The sequence below is a fragment of the Haliotis rufescens genome, unplaced genomic scaffold, assembly GCF_023055435.1.
Source record: "Haliotis rufescens isolate VD_foot unplaced genomic scaffold, xgHalRufe1.0.p SCAF_20, whole genome shotgun sequence".
Lineage (NCBI taxonomy): Eukaryota > Metazoa > Mollusca > Gastropoda > Lepetellida > Haliotidae > Haliotis > Haliotis rufescens.
The window spans coordinates 14,774,318-14,795,142 of record NW_025963891.1 but is presented as its reverse complement, the minus strand read 5'-3'; the positions used below and the strand labels follow the sequence as shown (position 1 = coordinate 14,795,142).

Sequence of the window (20,825 nt, the reverse complement as noted above, 5' to 3'; positions counted from 1 at the left end):
AAGCCAATGACCATGCTAAAGGTTAAGCTGACACACCGTGGTATAACTGGAATAATGTTATAACAATGAATAGGCGGCGTTTAACCCAACTTGCTCACTCACTCACTTGGGTTGCTGAAGACCTACTGTATTCGACATAATAAGTGCCCAGGGTGCTCTCAAAATTAGAAATAGGGGGCTCTTATTAGAATATTATTTTGGTGAAAAAAAGAAAAGATTTGGAAGATAAATTTTGTGGTTTATGCTGACAGCCTGAAATGCTTATGTACGACAGATATATTTTTCCTGAATTTAATTGCCAATAATAAAGGGTGCATATAACACACGAGTGAGTATTGTACGCAAATAGGTGAAGGAATGAAGGAAGCGGTGCGTATTATATGCAAATAGGGGTCAGAAGGGGTGCTAATTGGGATTGTTCACTAGCCAATATATTAGCAAATCTCGACTTGGGTGCTTATTACAGCGGGGCGCTTATTACGTCGAATACAGTATTCTACACCGGATCTTCACGGGTCTCTCGGGTTGTGAGGTATTTTGACATTCTGAATCTCTGTTTCATGAATGGCATCACTGGGTGTCATGTCAAGCCACAGCTGCCCGCTTCCTTTAAGCCTTAGAGGCTTCATATGAACAATATGATCAACATGCTTAATCATAACAGCTCAAATAGAATAGAACATGTATATATTCATTATGTTCCTTCAGGAAATAGCTGTAGTATTTGGAAGTACATTCTTATTTGTTTGTTGGAAACATTAGAAAATTATTAGCATGGTTTATATTTTCCAAACTGAAGATGAGGAATATTCACAAAGAAATATCACAGCAAAATGTTTTACATAGTATGTCATGTCGAGTAGTGGGAAAATATGCATGCAAAATGTGATCCAGTGTGGATTGGGAAAGTTATAGAGACTTTTTCATACAGCTGATGATATTGTGCATTGAAACCTACAATACTGACTTACATTACATCAGGTTGATCAGAGACTTTCACAGCCAGTATATACAGTAAACTATGGTTATAGTGAACTAAAAGGGATGACTAACTTTAGTTCGTTATAACTGTAGTTTGTTACAAGCACTTACACAGCCTATACACAGCAAATAAACAGGACCAAAAAGTAGTGTTAAATCCGTCAGTTCTTTATAACTTTCTTTATAACGGTTCGTTTTAAACGTAGTTTACTGTAGTCAATATGCTCAGACTGGAAAGGTAATATAAAGTAACATTACCTTAGGCCACACTTTATTAATTTTATGTTTCAGGGATATATTCCAGCTCTTCCACACAAGGTTGGTCGAAATAAAAAATAAAATAACAGCTATGTCAATCATTTATTTATTCATATGAAAGTCATTCTGCAGTAGAGTTATAACTGCAGCTGGCTTCTTGAATCACTGATAGTGTTGTAGACATGGAATTGATATATATTTTTTTTATTGTATCAGAGGGTCTATATTACCAGCAGGAGAAATAATATGAAAAAAACTTTTTGTTTAATTTATTTTCTCTTAGAGGCTTGGCGGGCCCGTGAAATGAAAATATAAACTGTGTGGCGTAATTAACATCATCAATATGAGTAAGCTGTTAGGCTCAATAGGTCATTCATCTTTACCTTCTGTAAAGCAGAAGGATTTTATTTATTTAATAAATACACAAAATTATTTTCTGTTCCTCATAATGATCAATCATGATGATGTAAATGGACATTAGTTGAAAACATATACAATTTTGTTTTGTACAAAACTTACATGAGCTTAAAATATACATGAAATACTAAATATATACTCATTTACTCATACAAATCTTTATAACATTATAAATATATATTAAGGAGCAGTTCCCTTGCTTTTTGTGTTGAAAGGAATTCATGTTTAAAGTCCAGACAACTTAATATCTTGTTTTATGAATTCTCTTAGTCAATTTGAAAGTTGCAGGTGGCAATATGATAAAAAAAGGAATGTTCTCTGGTTGAGATGAGGTTAATTTCATAAAAACAAAATGTTTTGCAGAATTAACATCAGGCTAACGCGTAAAAGAAGACAAAATTTGGTGTGGACTACTTACACGTTGACAATTGAGAAAACCAGTATCTTGTATAACCCAGAGTGTCAGTTTACACACGCAAGCAGATTCTTAAAGGTACAACTTCCATAAAATACAGCCAATCCACACTTCTATCCAACAGTATTCTCACGATATTGGTTTTCTCACCAGATCACCTTAACAAACTTACAAAAATACATCAGTAATAAACATATGTCCATGAGCCAAACCATCACCTAGTTATATGCCTATAACATGCTCAGTTCCGATGACGCTGCCTGTGGTCTGTATCCGGACCGCTGGGTCTGAAGCAGACCACCTGAGACCTGTGTGAATAACAGGTGTAAAGGTCTAATCATCACCATGACGATCTCCCAGCTTGTTGATTGCTCCAGATACACGTTCTTGTGTGAGCACACCCAGCCTCCAGCATGTGTAGCGATGTAGCTGAGAGGCCAGGCAGCCCCATCGAGGGCCAGACTTCAGCAGACAGTGCACAGACATCCAGACAGGGCACAGACACAAACAGGCAAGCTCCTGAAACCAAACATATTGTTCTGAACACATGATCATGTCGAGTTTTAAATGGAACTGCACCTAACGTTGTCTCAATGTCCAACAAAAATATTGTGCTGAGGAATGTAGAATACATTTTGGTAAAGAAAATGTAGTGTTTTGAGTTTGGTTAAAAAGCAAGAACTTGGCAACACATTTTGTTTCTGCTTCAAATTCTCCTTGTCTAAACTTGTGGCAGTATAAATGTTGAATGTTGCCATATTCCTGTTAGGTAGCCCAGCAGATGATGTGTTAGCTTTCAACACAAAACAACCATCCCAACCCTGTGTGAGCCAAATACATGCTGAACCTATAAACAGAATATACCAGCCACAGCAGTGAACATATCAGGGGATGCAAGCCACAGCAGTGAACATATCAGGGGATGCAAGTCACAGCAGTGAACATATCAGGGGATGCAAGCCACAGCAGTGAACATATCAGGGGATGCAAGCCACAGTGGTGAACATATCAGGGGATGTAAGCCACAGCGGTGAACATATCAGGGGATGCAGGTCACAGCAGTGAACGTAGATGCAAGCCACAGCAGTGAACCTATCAGGGGATGCAAGCCACAGCAGTGAACCTATCAGGGGATGCAAGCCACAGCAGTGAACATATCAGGGGATGCAAGCCACAGTGGTGAACATATCAGGGGATGCAAGCCACAGCAGTGAACATATCAGGGGATGCAAGGCACAGCGGTGAACATATCAGGGGATGCAAGCCAGAGCAGTGAACATATCAGGGGATGCAAGCCACAGTGGTGAACATATCAGGGGATGCAAGCCACAGCAGTGAACCTATCAGGGGATGCAAGCCACTGCAGTAAACATAGATGCAAGCCACAGCAGTGAACCTATCAGGGGATGCAAGCCACAGCAGTGAACATAGATGCAAGCCACAGCAGTGAACCTATCAGGGGATGCAAGTCACAGCAGTGAACATAGATGCAAGCTACAGCAGTGAACATATCAGGGGATGCAAGCAACAGCAGTGAACATATCAGGGGATGCAAGCCACAGCGGTGAACATATCAGGGGATGCAAGCCACAGCAGTGAACATATCAGGGGATGCAAGCCACTGCAGTAAACATAGATGCAAGCCACAGCAGTGAACCTATCAGGGGATGCAAGCCACTGCAGTAAACATAGATGCAAGCCACAGCAGTGAACCTATCAGGGGATGCAAGCCACAGCAGTGAACATAGATGCAAGCCACAGCAGTGAACCTATCAGGGGATGCAAGTCACAGCAGTGAACATAGATGCAAGCTACAGCAGTGAACATATCGGGGATGCAAGCCACAGCAGTGAACATATCAGGGGATGCAAGCCACAGCAGTGAACATATCGGGGATTCAACCCACAATATTGAACATATCAGGGGATGCAAGCCACAGCTATGAACATATCAGGGGATGCAAGCCACAGCAGTGAACATATCAGGGGATGCAAGTCACAGCAGTGAACATATCGGGTAAGCAAGCAACAGCAGTGAACATATCAGGAAATGCAAGCCACAACTGTGAACATATCAGGGGATGCAAGTCACAGCAGTGAACATATCAGGGGATACAAGCCACAGCAGTGAACACATCAGGGGATGCAAGCCACAGCAGTGAACATAGATGCAAGCCACAGCAGTGAACATATCAGGAAATGCAAGCCACAGCAGTGAACATATCAGGGGATGCAAGTCACAGCAGTGAACATATCAGGGGATACAAGCCACAGCTATGAACATATCAGGGGATGCAAGCCACAGCAGTGAACATTGATGCAAGCCACAGCAGTGAACAAATCAGGGGATATAAGCCACAGCAGTGAACACATCAGGGGATGCAAGCCACAGCAGTGAACATAGATGCTAGTCACAGCAGTGAACATATCAGGAGATGCAAGTCACAGCAGTGAACAAATCAGGGGATGTAAGCCACAGCAGTGAACACATCAAGGGATGCAAGCCACAGCAGTGAACATATCAGGAGATGCAAGTCACAGCAGTGAACATATCAGGGGATACAAGCCACAGCTATGAACATATCAGGGGATGCAAGCCACAGCAGTGAACATTGATGCAAGCCACAGCAGTGAACAAATCAGGTGATATAAGCCACAGCAGTGAACACATCAGGGGATGCAAGCCACAGCAGTGAACATAGATGCTAGTCACAGCAGTGAACATATCAGGGGATGCAAGCCACAGCAGTGAACACATCAGGGGATGCAAGCCACAGCAGTGAACATATTGGGGAAGCAAGTCACAGCTGTGAACATAGATGCAAGTCACAGCAGTGAACATATCAGGAGATGCAAGTCACAGCAGTGAACATATCAGGGGATACAAGCCACAGCTATGAACATATCAGGGGATGCAAGCCACAGCAGTGAACATTGATGCAAGCCACAGCAGTGAACAAATCAGGTGATATAAGCCACAGCAGTGAACACATCAGGGGATGCAAGCCACAGCAGTGAACATAGATGCTAGTCACAGCAGTGAACATATCTGGGGATGCAAGCCACAGCAGTGAACACATCAGGGGATGCAAGCCACAGCAGTGAACATATTGGGGAAGCAAGTCACAGCTGTGAACATAGATGCAAGTCACAGCAGTGAACATATCAGGGGATGCAAGTCACAGCAGTGAACATATCAGGGGATGCGAGCCACAGCAGTGAACATATCGGGGATGTAAGACACAGCAGTGAACATAGATGCAAGACACTGCAGTGAACATATAATGGGGATGCAAGCCACAGCCATGAACATATCGGGGGATGCAAGCCACAGCAGTGAACATATCAGGAGATGCAAGTCACAGCAGGGAACATATCAGGGGATGCAAGTCACAGCAGGGAACATATCAGGAGATGCAAGCCACAGCTGTGAACATATCAGGGGATGCAAGCCACAGCAGTGAACATATCGGGGATGTAAGACACAGCAGTGAACATAGATGCAAGTCACAGCAGTGAACATATCAGGAGATGCAAGTCACAGCAGTGAACATATCAGGGGATCCAAGCCAAAGTAGTGAACATATCGGGGAAGCAAGTCACAGCAGTGAACATAGATGCAAGTCACAGCAGTGAACATATCAGGGGATGCAAGCCACTGCAGTGAACATATCAGGGGAAGCAAGTCACAGCAGTAAACATAGATGCAAGTCACAGCAGTGAACATATCAGGAGATGCAAGCCACAGCTGTGAGCCTTTGTACAAGAGGACATATTGCTTCCCAGTTATCAATCTTTTTTTACTATGAATGAAAGCATCTGTAAAAGAATATAAGCCATTAAATATCACTCTGTGTACTGTGATGTGCACTGATGATACTTCTAGGGCCTTCTGGTACACTCGGCTGTGTCTAGATTCATGGCTGAAGGCGGGAGAGTTACTCAATAAATGTAAAGGTGTTCCCACTGCACAGAGGCCTCAGTGCCAGTGAGTTTGGCAGTTTGATGGAATCTGTTTGGTTTGTTTAATTTTGAAGACCTGTAGCTGCAAGTGCTCGATGAAGTGCATGAAGAAAGGAACACTTGAATCAAGTATGATATGATGCAAAGAGTTCCCAGAAGCTATAAGCAGCTACAGTTGTGTCATTCCAGGTGTAGGATTTCTCATAAAGTGAAGAGCTTCGTTAACACGTACAGAAAGGTAGGGGGTTAAAGCAGGTGGGTTGGGGAACTGGATTTACTGACTTGGACTGAATGTCCTTGGTAAAATCAGGTCACTTGGATCTTGTGGGTTGGAAGAGTGGGGATAAGGGCAGGTGGGTTGAGGAACTGGATTACAGATTTGGACTGAATGTACTGGGTTAAATCAGGGGTGGGTTTTGTGGGGTGTATGTGGGATGGAAGAGTGGGGATAAGGGCAGGTGGGTTAAGGAACTGGACTACAGATTTGGACTGAATGTACTGGGTTAAATCAGGGGTGGGTTTTGTGGGGTGTATGTGGGGTGGAAGAGTGGGGATAAGGGCAGGTGGGTTGAGGAACTGAACTACAGATTTGGACTGAATGTACTGGGTTAAATCAGGGGTGGGTTTTGTGGGGTGTATGTGGGGTGGAAGAGTGGGGATAAGGGCAGGTGGGTTGAGGAACTGGACTACAGATTTGGACTGAATGTACTGGGTTAAATCAGGGGTGGGTTTTGTGGGGTGTATGTGGGGTGGAAGAGTTGGGATAAGGGCAGGTGGGTTGAGGAACTGGACTACAGATTTGGACTAAATGTACTGGGTTAAATCAGGGGTGGGTTTTGTGGGGTGTATGTGTGGTGGAAGAGTGGGGATAAGGGCAGGTGGGTTGAGGAACTGAACCACAGATTTGGACTGAATGTACTGGGTTAAATCAGGGGTGGGTTTTGTGGGGTGTATGTGTTGTGGAAGAGTGGGGATAAGGGCAGGTGGGTTGAGGAACTGAACCACAGATTTGGACTGAATGTACTGGGTTAAATCAGGGGTGGGTTTTGTGGGGTGTATGTGGGGAGGAAGAGTGGGGATAAGGGCAGGCAGTTGAGGAACTGGACTACAGATTTGGACTGAATGTACTGGGTTAAATCAGGGGTGGGTTTTGTGGGGTGTATGTGGGGAGGAAGAGTGGGGATAAGGGAGGTGGTTCGAGAAACTTGATTACAGATTTTGACTGTACTGGTTTAAATCAAGTCATGTGGATTTTATGGGATGTATGTGGGATGGAAGAGTGTGATTAAGGGCAGGTAGTTTGAGGAACTTGATTCACAGATTTGGATTGAATGTCCTGGGTTAAATTGGGCCATGTGAATTGTGTGGGGTGGAACTGGATTTGAAGGCAGGTGGGTTGGGGAACTGAATTTACAGATTTGTACTACATCAGGTGATAAAGACATGACGAAATTGAGGTTGAAGGCAAGTGGTTTGTAGAACTGTGCTTACAGATATTGTCTCCAACATCAAACTGACAAGCCATGACATAACTGGACTAAACTCACTCACTCACAAAGGAGGAGTGCCACAAGTCTGAACCAGAACTATAGTGCACACTGAACTGTACAACAATCAACGATAACCTTTCACCCCAAAATTGTCAAATTCCCCATAACCATACAAACAAACTCAAAATAAGTGACAGTATCCCCACAATGATCTTTGACTTATCTTCTTCCTAGCTACACAAACGCATGCCGTGACTTCATTCAGTTTCTACCAGCCATCTTAATGTTGTACGATGTAGATAAGATCTAACCACATGGTCGGAGGAAGCAGTGATCGCCCACTGCACTGGGGCTTTATTGGCAGATACAGGCCATGAATTAGGAGAACAGAGCAGCAGGAATCGACTTTTGAACATAACACCCTACAAAAATAAATCTCACAATTTTATGTCATCCTGTTTGTCGGAAACACAAATGAAGGAAGTGGTGAAAAGATGGCAGCCTGGAGATCTTCAAGACCGTCTCAAACACTCAAAGAATTTTTTCTGACACATACACTAATTCTTGATAAGATTGGACCTGTTAAGGTAACACACAGAGCTGTCTCAAGCAAAACTCCTTCAAGTAGCCTTGAAGATGAAAGGGGGGAGATTGGAGACGATGTATTTGACTTGTCATAAACATCTTGTGATGGATGCGATTGGCTGCCAACACATCCTGCGATCTCTGCAGGATGCAAAAAGCTTTGGACATATAATACTTCGTCCAGGTAATAAAAAAATAAGATCAAATGTCAAAATTATTCTAAAGATCCTACTGCAGTGTGGCCAATCTGGATGGGAACACTAAAAATCTCTCCCTGATTATTCTCAGAGTGTACATCACAGTGAGTGATGATAAAACTGTGAAAATAGCTTAGTTTGATGGAGATTAATCTGTGAGAAATGGAGATTTACATCCAGAGTAGCTCTAAGATAACTTTATTGTCTGACTGCAGTCACTTTTTTTATGTCTTACTTATTATGTTTAATAATCAAAATAACTTCAAATGCAGAGTGCTCCAGATTGACTTCAATACTATGGGCAAAGAAACCCACCGCCTGTTAAATTATGGAATCCCACTGAACAAAGTGATCTTAGCAATAAGACAATTGGTACCCCATATTATAACACTGTTTTTGAAACAGGCTCAGGTTTTAGAGGTGTCTGCACAGGAGTCGACCTTTGGATGTGACACTTTTCCCAGGAAGTCGAACAGCGGATTCTTTGATATTCATTGTTGTTACAAAGTGTTTTGATGAAAGATTAACATCGGTCACTGATGTCAGTTCAGCTGATTTGATTAACATCGGTCACTGATATCTGTTCAGCTGATTTGATAGATGCAATATGCATCACTCCCTACTTTCGAACCATGCAGATCCAGCCTGTACAGAGCTTGTAGGTCCGTCCTACTGGTATATTTCAGTCAGTATACTGACTCCGAGCCAACCAGTCCTTGTTTTAGCCCCTTAATGCTGAGCGTCAGACAGGGTAACAACAAGTACCATCTTTTAACGTCTTTTGGTATGACGCAGCCGGGGATCGAACTCCGGACCTTCCGCTCTCTGGGCGGACGCTCTACCTCTAGACCACGGAGGCGGTGGTATATTTAGTGATTGTATATATGTATCTCAAAGTCAAATGCATATATATCTATGTATTTGTGTGCATGACTGTGATATGATAATGACATATAAAATGGCAAATAAAAATCAGATATGCCACAATTTTGTATAGTGTTTAGTGATGTGTGTGATCCGGACTGACGGCTTACAACAACATGCGACATGGTCTATTGTACCGCTAAGCCTTCATTTGCCTAAATCTCACGAAGTCACCCAGGGGGATTAACCTACCCATGTCCAGTCGATGGAAAGTCGACTCTGTGTGCATAAACCATTTCAGGGAGCCAGCAGACTGATAAATCTCAGAAATGAGGGTCGTTTGTTTTTTTCTAGGGGCTAATGACTTTTCCCGTAAGTGAACAACATTTATATATCTTTCAAGATCATGTTTTACAAATTGTTATTTCTCTTAGGTTCTCAAAATAACTTTCTATTTCAAAATTATTACTACAAAAGGTCTTTAGGTTATTTCATTTATTGGTTAGTTACGTGGTCAAATTATCTTTCAAAAACGATAAGAATTAAAACGATCAAACACAGAATCTAAGTAGCGCCAAAACGGAAACATTATCAAGGAAGTTGGAAGAAGAAACGTTCTATCCAATACTTAGCAGTAATTAATCCATGGTAACCATATCTTTATTACAATGAACTTTGTGACTATGTAACTGAATGCAGGTACACTACTGTTGAAACCTAATGTTACCTTGATTGCCACTGAATAGTGACTGTCCAGGACAAGAAGTAATGAGTGAGTCAACAGTCTGTAAATAAGTCTTGGCTAAGCAGACCAGTGGTTGATACCACAAGCAACAATCCATGAGATTAGACAAAGAATCAGCCAGGTCACAAATTGTGACCATCCAGTCCTCAGTCGTCAGAAGGAATATCAGAGCATGGGACACCAGAAATAGTTTGTTTGTAATTCTAAAAATACTACCTCTGTACATCATAGGAAATATTCCTGCAATTTGACTAACATCACACTAAAACTTCCTTAGAGTTTCAACAGACGTCCTCTTCAGTGTTAGCCATCCCAACTAGTTGTTAGGCAAACTGTACCTCTTGTAAAAAGCCTTTGCACATGGCAGGAAGCGTCACTTCTTTCATAATATCCACTAGATGCAGATAGATTGGGGAGGTGGGAGGGATTACTTCCTGATGTAATAGAGGTAGTTTTCTTAGAATTACACACAATAATAACTGTTGTGTGATAATTCCTTGAATACCCTAGCTCTATTACATCACAGCCAGAATACACCAGAAGGATTGGTGAGTGAGTGTGAGTGTGAGTGTGAGTGAGTGAGTGAGTGAGTGAGTGAGTGAGTGAGTGAGTGAGTGAGTGAGTGAGTGAGTGAGTGAGTGAGTGAGTGAGTGAGTGAGTGAGTGAGTGAGTGAGTGAGTGAGTGAGTGAGGTTTTAACAGTATTCCAGCTTCACGTGATGTCAGCTTAATGTGGGAGGAAAGCCCAAAGTGATGCAGATCTTAGACGTTTACCACTTCAGTGAAACCCACAAGCATGGGTATGGTGCTGACAAACCTAGAAACAGAATCAGGACAAACCGGGATTTGAACCCACAATCATAGGTTTCTTGCATGCCCAAGGGACGCAACTCTGCACAGCGAATCACGGTGCTTTAGACGACTGGGCCGCCCGTGCGAAACATTCAGAAAGTGTACAATACCTTGATACTGTAAATACCGTGGTATTTTGTTTCTTCATGATGTCACTTCTGGTCTATGACGTCACTTCTGGTTCTTGTGACGTCTCTTACGGTTGTGATAACATCACTTCCCTTTCTATGGGTGATCCTTCTGGTTCCATTAACGTCACTTCCAGTAACCTGACATCACTTCCTTAAATGATGTCACATCCTGTTGCTTTGACGTCATGTACGTTGCTAACAACAACTATTCTGTCATCACTTCCACTGAATCGTAGATCACTTCCAGATATTAGTACGAAATCCTGTGTTTACCAGGCTGACAAAGGATCAAGTGGTCACCTTACATTATTAGGTTGCAGTATTGGATTTCTCACCCCACTTTCCAACAACAGAATAAGTCACTGGCATACTATAGCCTGGACGGCCCTGAAAGACTTCAAGGAAAATAGCATCTGGCGTAAATCTACCAAATAGAATTTGGGACCTCCACTGACAGCTCGCCACAACTTGTTCTTCTGAAACTGATCCCCAAGAAGCTAGCGAAGTTGATAAGGCTCTGTAGTCACTCCCAATAGGCGAGTAAAGCTCTGCATGTCGGTAGTTTTTGGTGATAGTGATTTTCAACTAACCTTTAACGGTAACCTGCGATGAGATAACTAAATCCACAAAAGGCTTGCTGGAGATGAATAGACGTTTCCTGATGCGAAGATGGTCTTGCATTGCTGTGAAGTAATACTTTAGTGCTTGCACTGGACATAAAAAATTGTCTGGAGTGTCTGAACCTCTGCCTAGATCATGGAGGGAGTATTACTGATGACCTAATGGACCTCCCACGATGGTCTGAGTTTTTGCAGTGAACTCTGGGCGATCCCGCAGAGTGATCCTACTCCAATCATGTGCGTGAGTGAGTGAGGAGAAGTCAATAGCATGAAGCTCCGACACTCTAGTCGCTGTTACCATGGAAAGTAAAACATACAGCCTTCTTAGATGCTTGCAGAAGGGTTGCCTTATGCATAGGCCCATATGGTGCTTCCATATGACCAGACAGGACGACAGACAATTTCCACTTGGGATGTTTTGACTTCCTCCAATTGAAATGACTTCATGGGCTGATTTAGAACAAGATGGGTGCTGATGGAGAGCTCATGATTCCGGAGGACCGATGGTAACACTGATCAGTAACCCTCAATCGTGTCATGTCTGATATTCCTCTCCTGGTGGAGATGTAGCAGATTTTCTGCTACCATAGGAATAGTGCTCCAAACCACTTCATCTCTGCCCCTGTGCCATTGGTTGGTGCAGATGGTTGAGGAGGAAAGTGTCCAGACTAACAAGGTGTGATGGTATCCAAACAATCAGAGAGTCCAGACTAACAAGGTGTTATTTATATTCAAACAGAGTGTCCAGACTAACAAGGTGTTATTGTATTCAGACAGTGTCCAGACTAACAAGGTGTGATGGTATCCAAACAATCAGAGAGTCCAGACTAACAAGGTGTTATTGTATTCAAACAGTGTCCAGACTAACAAGGTGTGATGGTATCCAAACAATCAGAGAGTCCAGACTAACAAGGTGTTATTGTATTCAAACAGAGTGTCCAGACTAACAAGGTGTGATGGTATCCAAACAATCAGAGAGTCCAGACTAACAAGGTGTTATTGTATTCAAACAGAGTGTCCAGACTAACAAGGTGTTATTGTATTCAGACAGTGTCCAGACTAACAAGGTGTGATGGTATCCAAACAATCAGAGAGTCCAGACTAACAAGGTGTTATTGTATTCAAACAGAGTGTCCAGACTAACAAGGTGTTATTGTGTTCAAACAGAGTGTCCAGACTAACAAGGTGTGATGGTATCCAAACAATCAGAGTGTCCAGACTAACAAGGTGTTATTGTATTCCGAGAGTCCAGACTAACAAGGTGTTATTGTATTCAAACAGAGTGTCCAGACTAAAAAGGTATTATTGTTTCCAAACAATTAGGGAGTCCAGACTAAGAAGGTGTTATGTATTCAAACAGTGTCCAGACTAACAAGGTGTTATTGTATTCAAACAGTGTCCAGACTAAAAAGGTGTTATTGTTTCCAAAAAATCAGAGTGTCCAGACTAACAAGGTGTTATTGTATTCAAACAGAGTGTCCAGACTAACAAGGTGTTATTGTATTCAGAGTGTCCAGACTAACAAGGTGTTATTGTATTCAAACAATCAGAGTGTCCTGACTAACAAGGTGTTATTGTATTCAGACAGTGTCCAGGCTAACAAGGTGTGATGGTATCCAAACAATCAGAGAGTCCAGACTAAGAAGGTGTTATTGTATTCAAACAGAGCGTCCAGACTAACAAGGTGTTATTGTTTCCAAACAATCAGAGTGTCCAGACTAACAAGGTGTTATTGTATTCAAACAGAGTGTCCATACTAACAAGGTGTTATTGTTTCCAAACAATTAGAGAGTCCAGACTAACAAGGTGTTATTGTATTCAAACAGAGTGTCCAGACTAACAAGGTGTTATTGTATTCAAATAATCAGCATGTCCAGACTAACAAGGTATTATTGTATTCAAACAAACAGAGTGTCCAGACTAACAAGGTCACACTTTATATTCCACACGGGTGGGTTAGACAAAGCTGTCCAGACTAGAAATTACCACTGTTGAAATAAAAGGGAGCTTCCTTTTGCTCGGTACTGTATAAAGTAGATCCATGTATTTTTCTGTGTATGTAGACATTGAAGAGCGATACCCTTGTCCATATCTGTGTGCGATCTTTGATATATTACGTGAGTATGTCTGTCTATATCTTAATTCCCCATTACCTGAAACACAATCTTCAAACCTGGTTAATGGGAGGAGATCAGAGAACTTAGGAGCAATTTCGAACAATATCTCGCATTGTGTTATGAAAGCTCTAATCAACCTCACATCTAAAGTAGCCACTTTATTCCCGGCAAATGACGGAGACAAGTAAATACTCCAGTCTGTGGTTGATAGCATGAGAAAGTCATGTTTGTTTTTTATTTAACGTGGCAACAACAATATTCCAGCCAAATGACAGCAGCCTGTAAATGATTGAGTCTGGACCAGACAATCCATTGATAGATATTGTGAGGAAGGATCCGCCTGTCATGCTACAAACAAAATGAAGGCAGCCTGTAAATGATTGAGTCTGGACCAGACAATCCAGAGAAAGATATTGTGAGGAAGGACCCGCCGGTCATGCTACTAGCCAAATGAAGGCAGCCTGTAAATGATTGAGTCTGGACCAGACAATCCAGAGAAAGATATTGTGAGGAAGGACCCGCCGGTCATGCTACTAGCCAAATGAAGGCAGCCTGTAAATGATTGAGTCTGGACCAGACAATCCAGAGAAAGATATTGTGAGGAAGGACCCGCCGGTCATGCTACTAGCCAAATGAAGGCAGCCTGTAAATGATTGAGTCTGGACCAGACAATCCAGAGAAAGATATTGTGAGGAAGGATCCGCCTGTCATGCTACAAACCAAGTCACAGAGCCGGACCACCAATTCATTTGATTGCCTCTTATGACCAGCATCGGTTGCTGGAGACGAAATCTAACCCAGAATCCCTAAGGGGACATGAATAATAATCCAAGTCAATGGTGAATGATGACATACATAGAGTAAGTGAGTGAGTGAGTATGGCTTTACTCCGCTTTTAGCAATATTCCAGGAATATCACGGCGGGGGACACCAGAAATGGGCTTCACACATTGTACCAATGTCGGGCTTCGGCTTGGATGAGCAAACGCTTTAACCACTAGGCTACCCGACCGCCCCCTGACATACACAGAGGATATCATATATCATATCACTATGTTTACGACACAAGTGTCTAAATACAGGAATTTAGGAACAAATGTCGAAAACATAGTATAACATGAATATAATGTTCTATTCATTACCGAAGATGTCTACAGAGACGAATTTTAGTGTTTACCTATAAGGACAACAAGTTGCAACAGCAGTGGAATCACAGTTTGTTGAATGATGTCAACAATCTTTAGCTTTAACATTCTTTCTGGTAAGACGTCATTCCAACCTCTGTCACAATAATTCGAATGACTCGTTTCTTGATGTGATATGACCCAAGTGCCCATAAGATTTTTATGATATGTTTGCCCTCGTAGGTAATATAATCTGCCATGTGACTGACTGTAACAATTCAATCCTCACTTTATGCTCCTCGGGCTCTATGACAAGTTGGGGTGCTGGGCTGGGGTGCAACTACCCTCAAAGACTCAACACGGGCATTCAACAAGTTGTATTCGCTTTGCCATGTTTTTGTTCTGGTTTTCAAGGGGTATCTTGGATGACATAATTCAGCTTCATGGAACTGCTGACAAAGTTCTTAAATTAAGTGAGTGAGTGAGTTGAGTTTTTAACGCCGCTTTTAACAGTATTCCAGTTATATCTCGGCGTGTCAGCTTAATGTGGGAGTAAAGCCCGAAGTGATGGAGGTCTCAGATGTTTACCACTTCGGTGAAACCTACGAGCAAGGGCATGGTGCTGACAAACCTAGAAACATAATCGGGGCGAACCGGGATTCGAACCCACAATCATAGGTTTCTGGCGTGCCCAAGGGATGCAACTCTGCACAGCAAATCGCGGCGCCTTAGACGACTGGGCCACCTGTGCCCCCTCTTAAATTAAGAGAGGGGATGAGTGAATATTGCTTAACGCCGCATCAGCCATATTGCAGCTCTTTGCATGGTCTCAAGCTAACAGGTGGTGAGATGAAATGAGGTTTAATGTAGCGTCCAAGACTATTGCACTTATATAGCGATTTGCATGCATTTTTGTGTGGCTGCTTGTACTGGTTCGGACTGATGACGATTTATAGTGCTAGCCCACTGAGATACCATGCCACAGTTTAACATGAATACCTCTCTCAGACACAGTATACTGACTCCGAGCCGACCAGTCCTTGTTTAAGCCCCTTAATGTCGAGCGCCAGACAGGGTAACAACAAGTACCATCTTTTAACGTCGTTTGGTATGACGCAGCCAGGGATCCAACCTCGGACCATCCACTCTCCAGGCAGACGCTCTACCACTTGACCACGGAGGCAGTTGCCTCAAGACAACACATGAGTGACAATATTATTGATGACATGACACTACCACGTGTCCTAATGACACATTGCATAACATAATGTTATCAATCTCAGTAGCAGACCATTTCCACATGCATGTCTTCCTGTACGGACCAGAGGTAGCTCCATGGTTCGCTATCTGAAGAGCACGGTAATAGACCGTATCAGATAACTATCAGTCATGTCCAGCATGTGGGAAATAGCCATAACTGTCACATCCAACAATCTTATCTCCCCTTTACTGCCCGAGCTGTCTCCGATGACCATAAACACAATTAGACGGCTGTGGAAGAGACAGCTATTTAGATAGTCAGCAGCTGGACTGGTGAGGTCATGCAGGAAATAGTCAGTGGCTTGTGCCTGTACGTAGTGTGAGTGGGTGTGGTCTTATGCTGGGGGTTCTAATATTCCAGGACAGCAAAATCATAGGGGGGAATCAAACCCAGGTTTTCGCTGTGAAAAGCGACTGCTTGATCCACTAAGCTAACCCATAACCACCTTATGAGAGTTTGGGTGAGGTAGGCATTGAGTGAGTTGGGATGATGAGGTGAATGAACATCCTGATTGGTGTGGGAGGGTGTGGATATCCTGATTGGTGTGGGAGAGGGTGTGGATATCCTGATTGGTGTGGGAGAGGGTGTGGATATGCTGATTGGTGAGGGAGAGGGTGTGGATATCCTTATTGGTGTGGGAGAGGGTGTGGATATCCTGATTGGTGTGGGAGAGGGTGTGGATATGCTGATTAGTGTGAGAGAGGGTGTGGATATCCTTATTGGTGTGGGAGAGGGTGTGGATATCCTGATTAGTGTGAGAGAGGGTGTGGATATCCTTATTGGTGTGGGAGAGGGTGTGGATATCCTGATTGGTGTGGGAGAGGGTGTGGATATGCTGATTGGTGTGGGAGAGGGTGTGGATATGCTGATTAGTGTGAGAGAGGGTGTGGATATCCTTATTGGTGTGGGAGAGGGTGTGGATATGCTGATTAGTGTGAGAGAGGGTGTGGATATGCTGATTGGTGTGAGAGGGTGTGGATATCCTTATTGGTGTGGGAGAGGGTGTGGATATCCTGATTGGTGTGGGAGAGGGTGTGGATATGCTGATTGGTGTGAGAGAGGGTGTGGATATGCTGATTGGTGTGGGAGAGGGTGTGTATATTCTGATTGGTGAGGGAGAGGGTGTGGATACTCTTGATTGGTGTGAGAGGGTGTGGATATCCTGATTGGTGTGAGAGGGTGTGGATATCCTGATTGGTGTGAGAGGGTGTGGATATCCTGATTGGTGTGAGAGGGTGTGGATATCCTGATTGGTGTGAGAGGGTGTGGATATCCTGATTGGTGTGAGAGGGTGTGTATATCCTTATTGGTGAGAGAGGGTATGGATATCCTTATTGGGCCGGGAGAGGGTGTGGATATCCTGATTGGTGTGAGAGGGTGTGGATATCCTGATTGTTGTGAGAGGATGTGGATATCCTTATTGGGCCGGGAGAGGGTGTGGATATCCTGATTGTTGTGAGAGGGTGTGGATATTCTGATTGGTGTGAGAGGTTATGGATATCCTGATTGGTGAGAGAGGATGTGGATATCCTGATTGGTGTGAGAGGGTGTGGACATCCTGACAAACCAAAGGCCGGAAGCACCAGCAGAATCTATAAACTACAAAGTACACCACATCTCACCACTGAAGACACTGTAGGTGCAACACTAAACGTTAACCACTCACTCAACATGCTTCTGGGCATGGCAACTCACTCACATGTATGTCTCAGGGCTTTTTGTTGTAAGGCACTGCCACTATCACAATGATAGCAATGAAGAGGAGAACGATGGCAACCCAGTAACCTGAAACGAAAAACAGGACTGTAATGACGTTCTTCATTTATCTTCATATTTTACAGATTCCTTGGACAGATTTAAATTTTCATAACCTTCTACCTGCTACCTGGTAAGATACCTATTCAACTAGCATCATTCCATACTAAACATATATTTGTCCTTCTCATCATGATAAGAAGTAATTCTGGCTCTGACTTCCTGACTGTTCCTTGCAGCATGAGCTCTATACAATACTGTATTCATGTGGTACCCTTGCTAATTAACACAGCAAGCTTAACACACTTAGGTGTCTGAGCTTTCCTAACTCCTGTCTTCATCAATAAGGATTGCACAGTCAGCAAGTGGATTTGAATAAATGAAGACATCGTTTCTTTCATATAAGTACAGTACAGGATAGGGATGGGACGGGTAACTCGGGTACTCGGGTCGGGTGGGTACTTAGCAGGACCCGGGTACCCAGAGGACTACCTGGACCCGTGGTTAGTCACGTGATATATTGTTTAATGACAAAACTTATCTGAAACTCTATGATCACACTACAAGTGACTAATGTTCCCATTTCTTTCTGACTATTCAAGTATTCCTTCTGACTTTTATATGTTTATAATAGATAAAACTTCATGCAATAAACATCAGTGCATATGCATGACCAGATCGTTTTATACATGTATCTAAATACATTTTGCCAGGGCTACAGTCAAACTTTTTCCAATCGGACAGTTTGTACCTATCTCTTAAGACCTACAGTGGGTAGGTAACGTAAAACAAGTAAAGCTGGATAGTGAGTCGGGTTTAATGATGCTTGTGTGAGGTAAGAGTGAGTGAGTGAGTGAGTATGGTTTTACGCCGCTTTTTAGCAATATTCCAGCAATATCACGGCGGGGGACACCAGAAATGGGCTTCACACATTGTACCCATGTTGGGAATCGAACCCGAGTCTTCAGCTTGACGAGTGAACGCTTTAACCACTAGGCTACCCGACCGCCCCTTGTGGGAGGTAAGACCTAAATGAAACAGACCGAAGGAGCGGGTGGGTTGGTATCATTCCTCTTTGTTTAATGCCAGTCAGCACTATTCCAGCTATATCACAGTGGCCGACAGATAGTCAAACCTGGACCAGAAAAGCCAGAATTTGACATCATGAGGATGCTCCGCACAGTATGGAGACAGGCCTCAAAGCTTAAATTTTTACCACGTAGCCATATGGCTACATGACAAGTATTTTTTTCCAGGTAGCCAGTGGTAAACTTAGAAAGTCGAGCCAATAGTGTAGGTAGCCAAAAGCATTTGAAATTATCTTTTATCAAATAACTAATATTGTATATTAGTGGAAACTGTACTTGAGTTTTGTTATTTGTGACTCGAACAATGACTCGAGCAATTTATGTTACCGTATATCGCTGTGTATAAGGCGAGTTTTTTCGTACCTAAAATGGGGGGGTTAAGAAGGGGGGTCGTCTTATACACGGAGTCGAAGATCTCACGTTTTTTTCCAGGTGTGTCACTTTCAGCTTCCACTGGCGATGTCGACCGGCATTCGATAGCCAGCCCAGCATTTGACAATAAAACTTCGCATTTCGTCCTAAATAACTGTTCAAATAACTATTTCCATACATAAACATGATTTGTATCTGTTTTCTGCAAATAAAGTTGAATGTTTTCTGCAAATAAAGTCGAAATGACCCTCGCCTTGATCCAGAATGTCAAGCCAGCTGACACGGTAAAACAATCAACATCCGTGAGTAGAGAGCCGGAAGTACCGGTAAGCATTTGCATATTGCACATGTGACCTAACATGTGATAACCGGTGAAGCTGAAATCAATTCCCGTTGTTTTTACAGTTGTATTAACAACTGTTGGAGACGGTGTGTATAAGTGAATGTTGAATAAACACGCTGAATGTGACGCAAACATAAGCCTAGTTAGATACAACATAGTTAATTGGCGATTAAATTACTCCCATTATCTCACCAAAGATCAAACCCATTGTTTCTTTTCATAGTCGGAGGGAAGCCGTGTAGTGGATTTAAGGGATTATAGAATGGTTGAGTATTTGAGTAGACCATGGATGGGTATAAATAATTCGTTATTCGTTGACTTGACATTCTTCATCATGAATTCCAAGAGAAAACGATTCGCCTACGACGCTGCTTTCAAGCTTAAGGTGGTTTCCTATGCTGAAAGTACAAACAACAGTGCTGCTGCACGTGAGTTTTCAGTGAATGAATCAATGGTAAGGAAATGGAGGACAGCGAAGCCGTCTCTTGAGGAGCTGCCAAAGACGAAGAAGGCCAGACGAGGATCCGAGACGCCATTCAAGCCACTGGAAGGTATTCGTTTCCAGTGGATCGGAGAGTTGTGACAGTCAGCGTGCATCGTCACACGCATGATGATTCAACAGCGAGCACTCTATGTTTACCGTACGAGGAAAGACATGGATCTCCCGAAGTCATTCAAGGCTTCGGGAAACTGGTGTTCGCGCTTCTTAAGGCGACACAACCTAGCGCAGAGGCAGAAAACACACATTGCACTGAAACTTCCTGCTGAAGTGGAAACCAAAGTGGGTTTTTTCCATCAATTTGTGATCCGTGAGCAGGTAGACTACGATTTAAGCCAGATCGGCAATATGGACGAAACTCCCCTGAACTTCGACATGCCAGGATCAAGAACCATCAACACCAAGGGGACTTCGACGGTGTCAGTTCGTACATGTGGAGCTGAGAAGCAACACTTCACGGTGGTCTTAACCTGCCGATGGGACCAAGCTGGTACTAGATTATCTAGGTATATCCTTGCTTATCCAATAAACTATCAACTAAAATAAAATACTTATTACATTAATAGTTGTGTATTTTGGTTCAATGTTGACTTTAGGAGGAATTATTTGTGAGTACAATTAGTAGCAGACATGTTTATTTTTGTGTCAACACATGTGTAGCAATAGAATTTAGTTGCCACAAGATATTTTTCAAGGTAGTCATTTGGCTACCTCTGAATTTTAGACAGAAGACAAATTGAAATTTAGCTC

General features: G+C 42.9%; 1 protein-coding gene across 1 annotated transcript in view; it reads right to left on the bottom strand.

The window, feature by feature from the left end:
- Positions 1-208: 208 nt before the first annotated feature.
- Positions 209-20,825, bottom strand: part of LOC124132246 (syntaxin-8-like) — a 63,805-nt gene continuing 43,188 nt past the window's right edge. Inside the window, exons 8-9 of the mRNA XM_046496080.2 lie at positions 17,718-17,803; positions 209-2,590 (exon numbers count right to left, since the gene is read on the bottom strand). Coding sequence (XP_046352036.1) covers positions 17,727-17,803 — 77 coding nt within the window. The 3' untranslated portion in view covers positions 209-2,590; positions 17,718-17,726. The remainder of the gene's footprint in view (positions 2,591-17,717; positions 17,804-20,825) is intronic.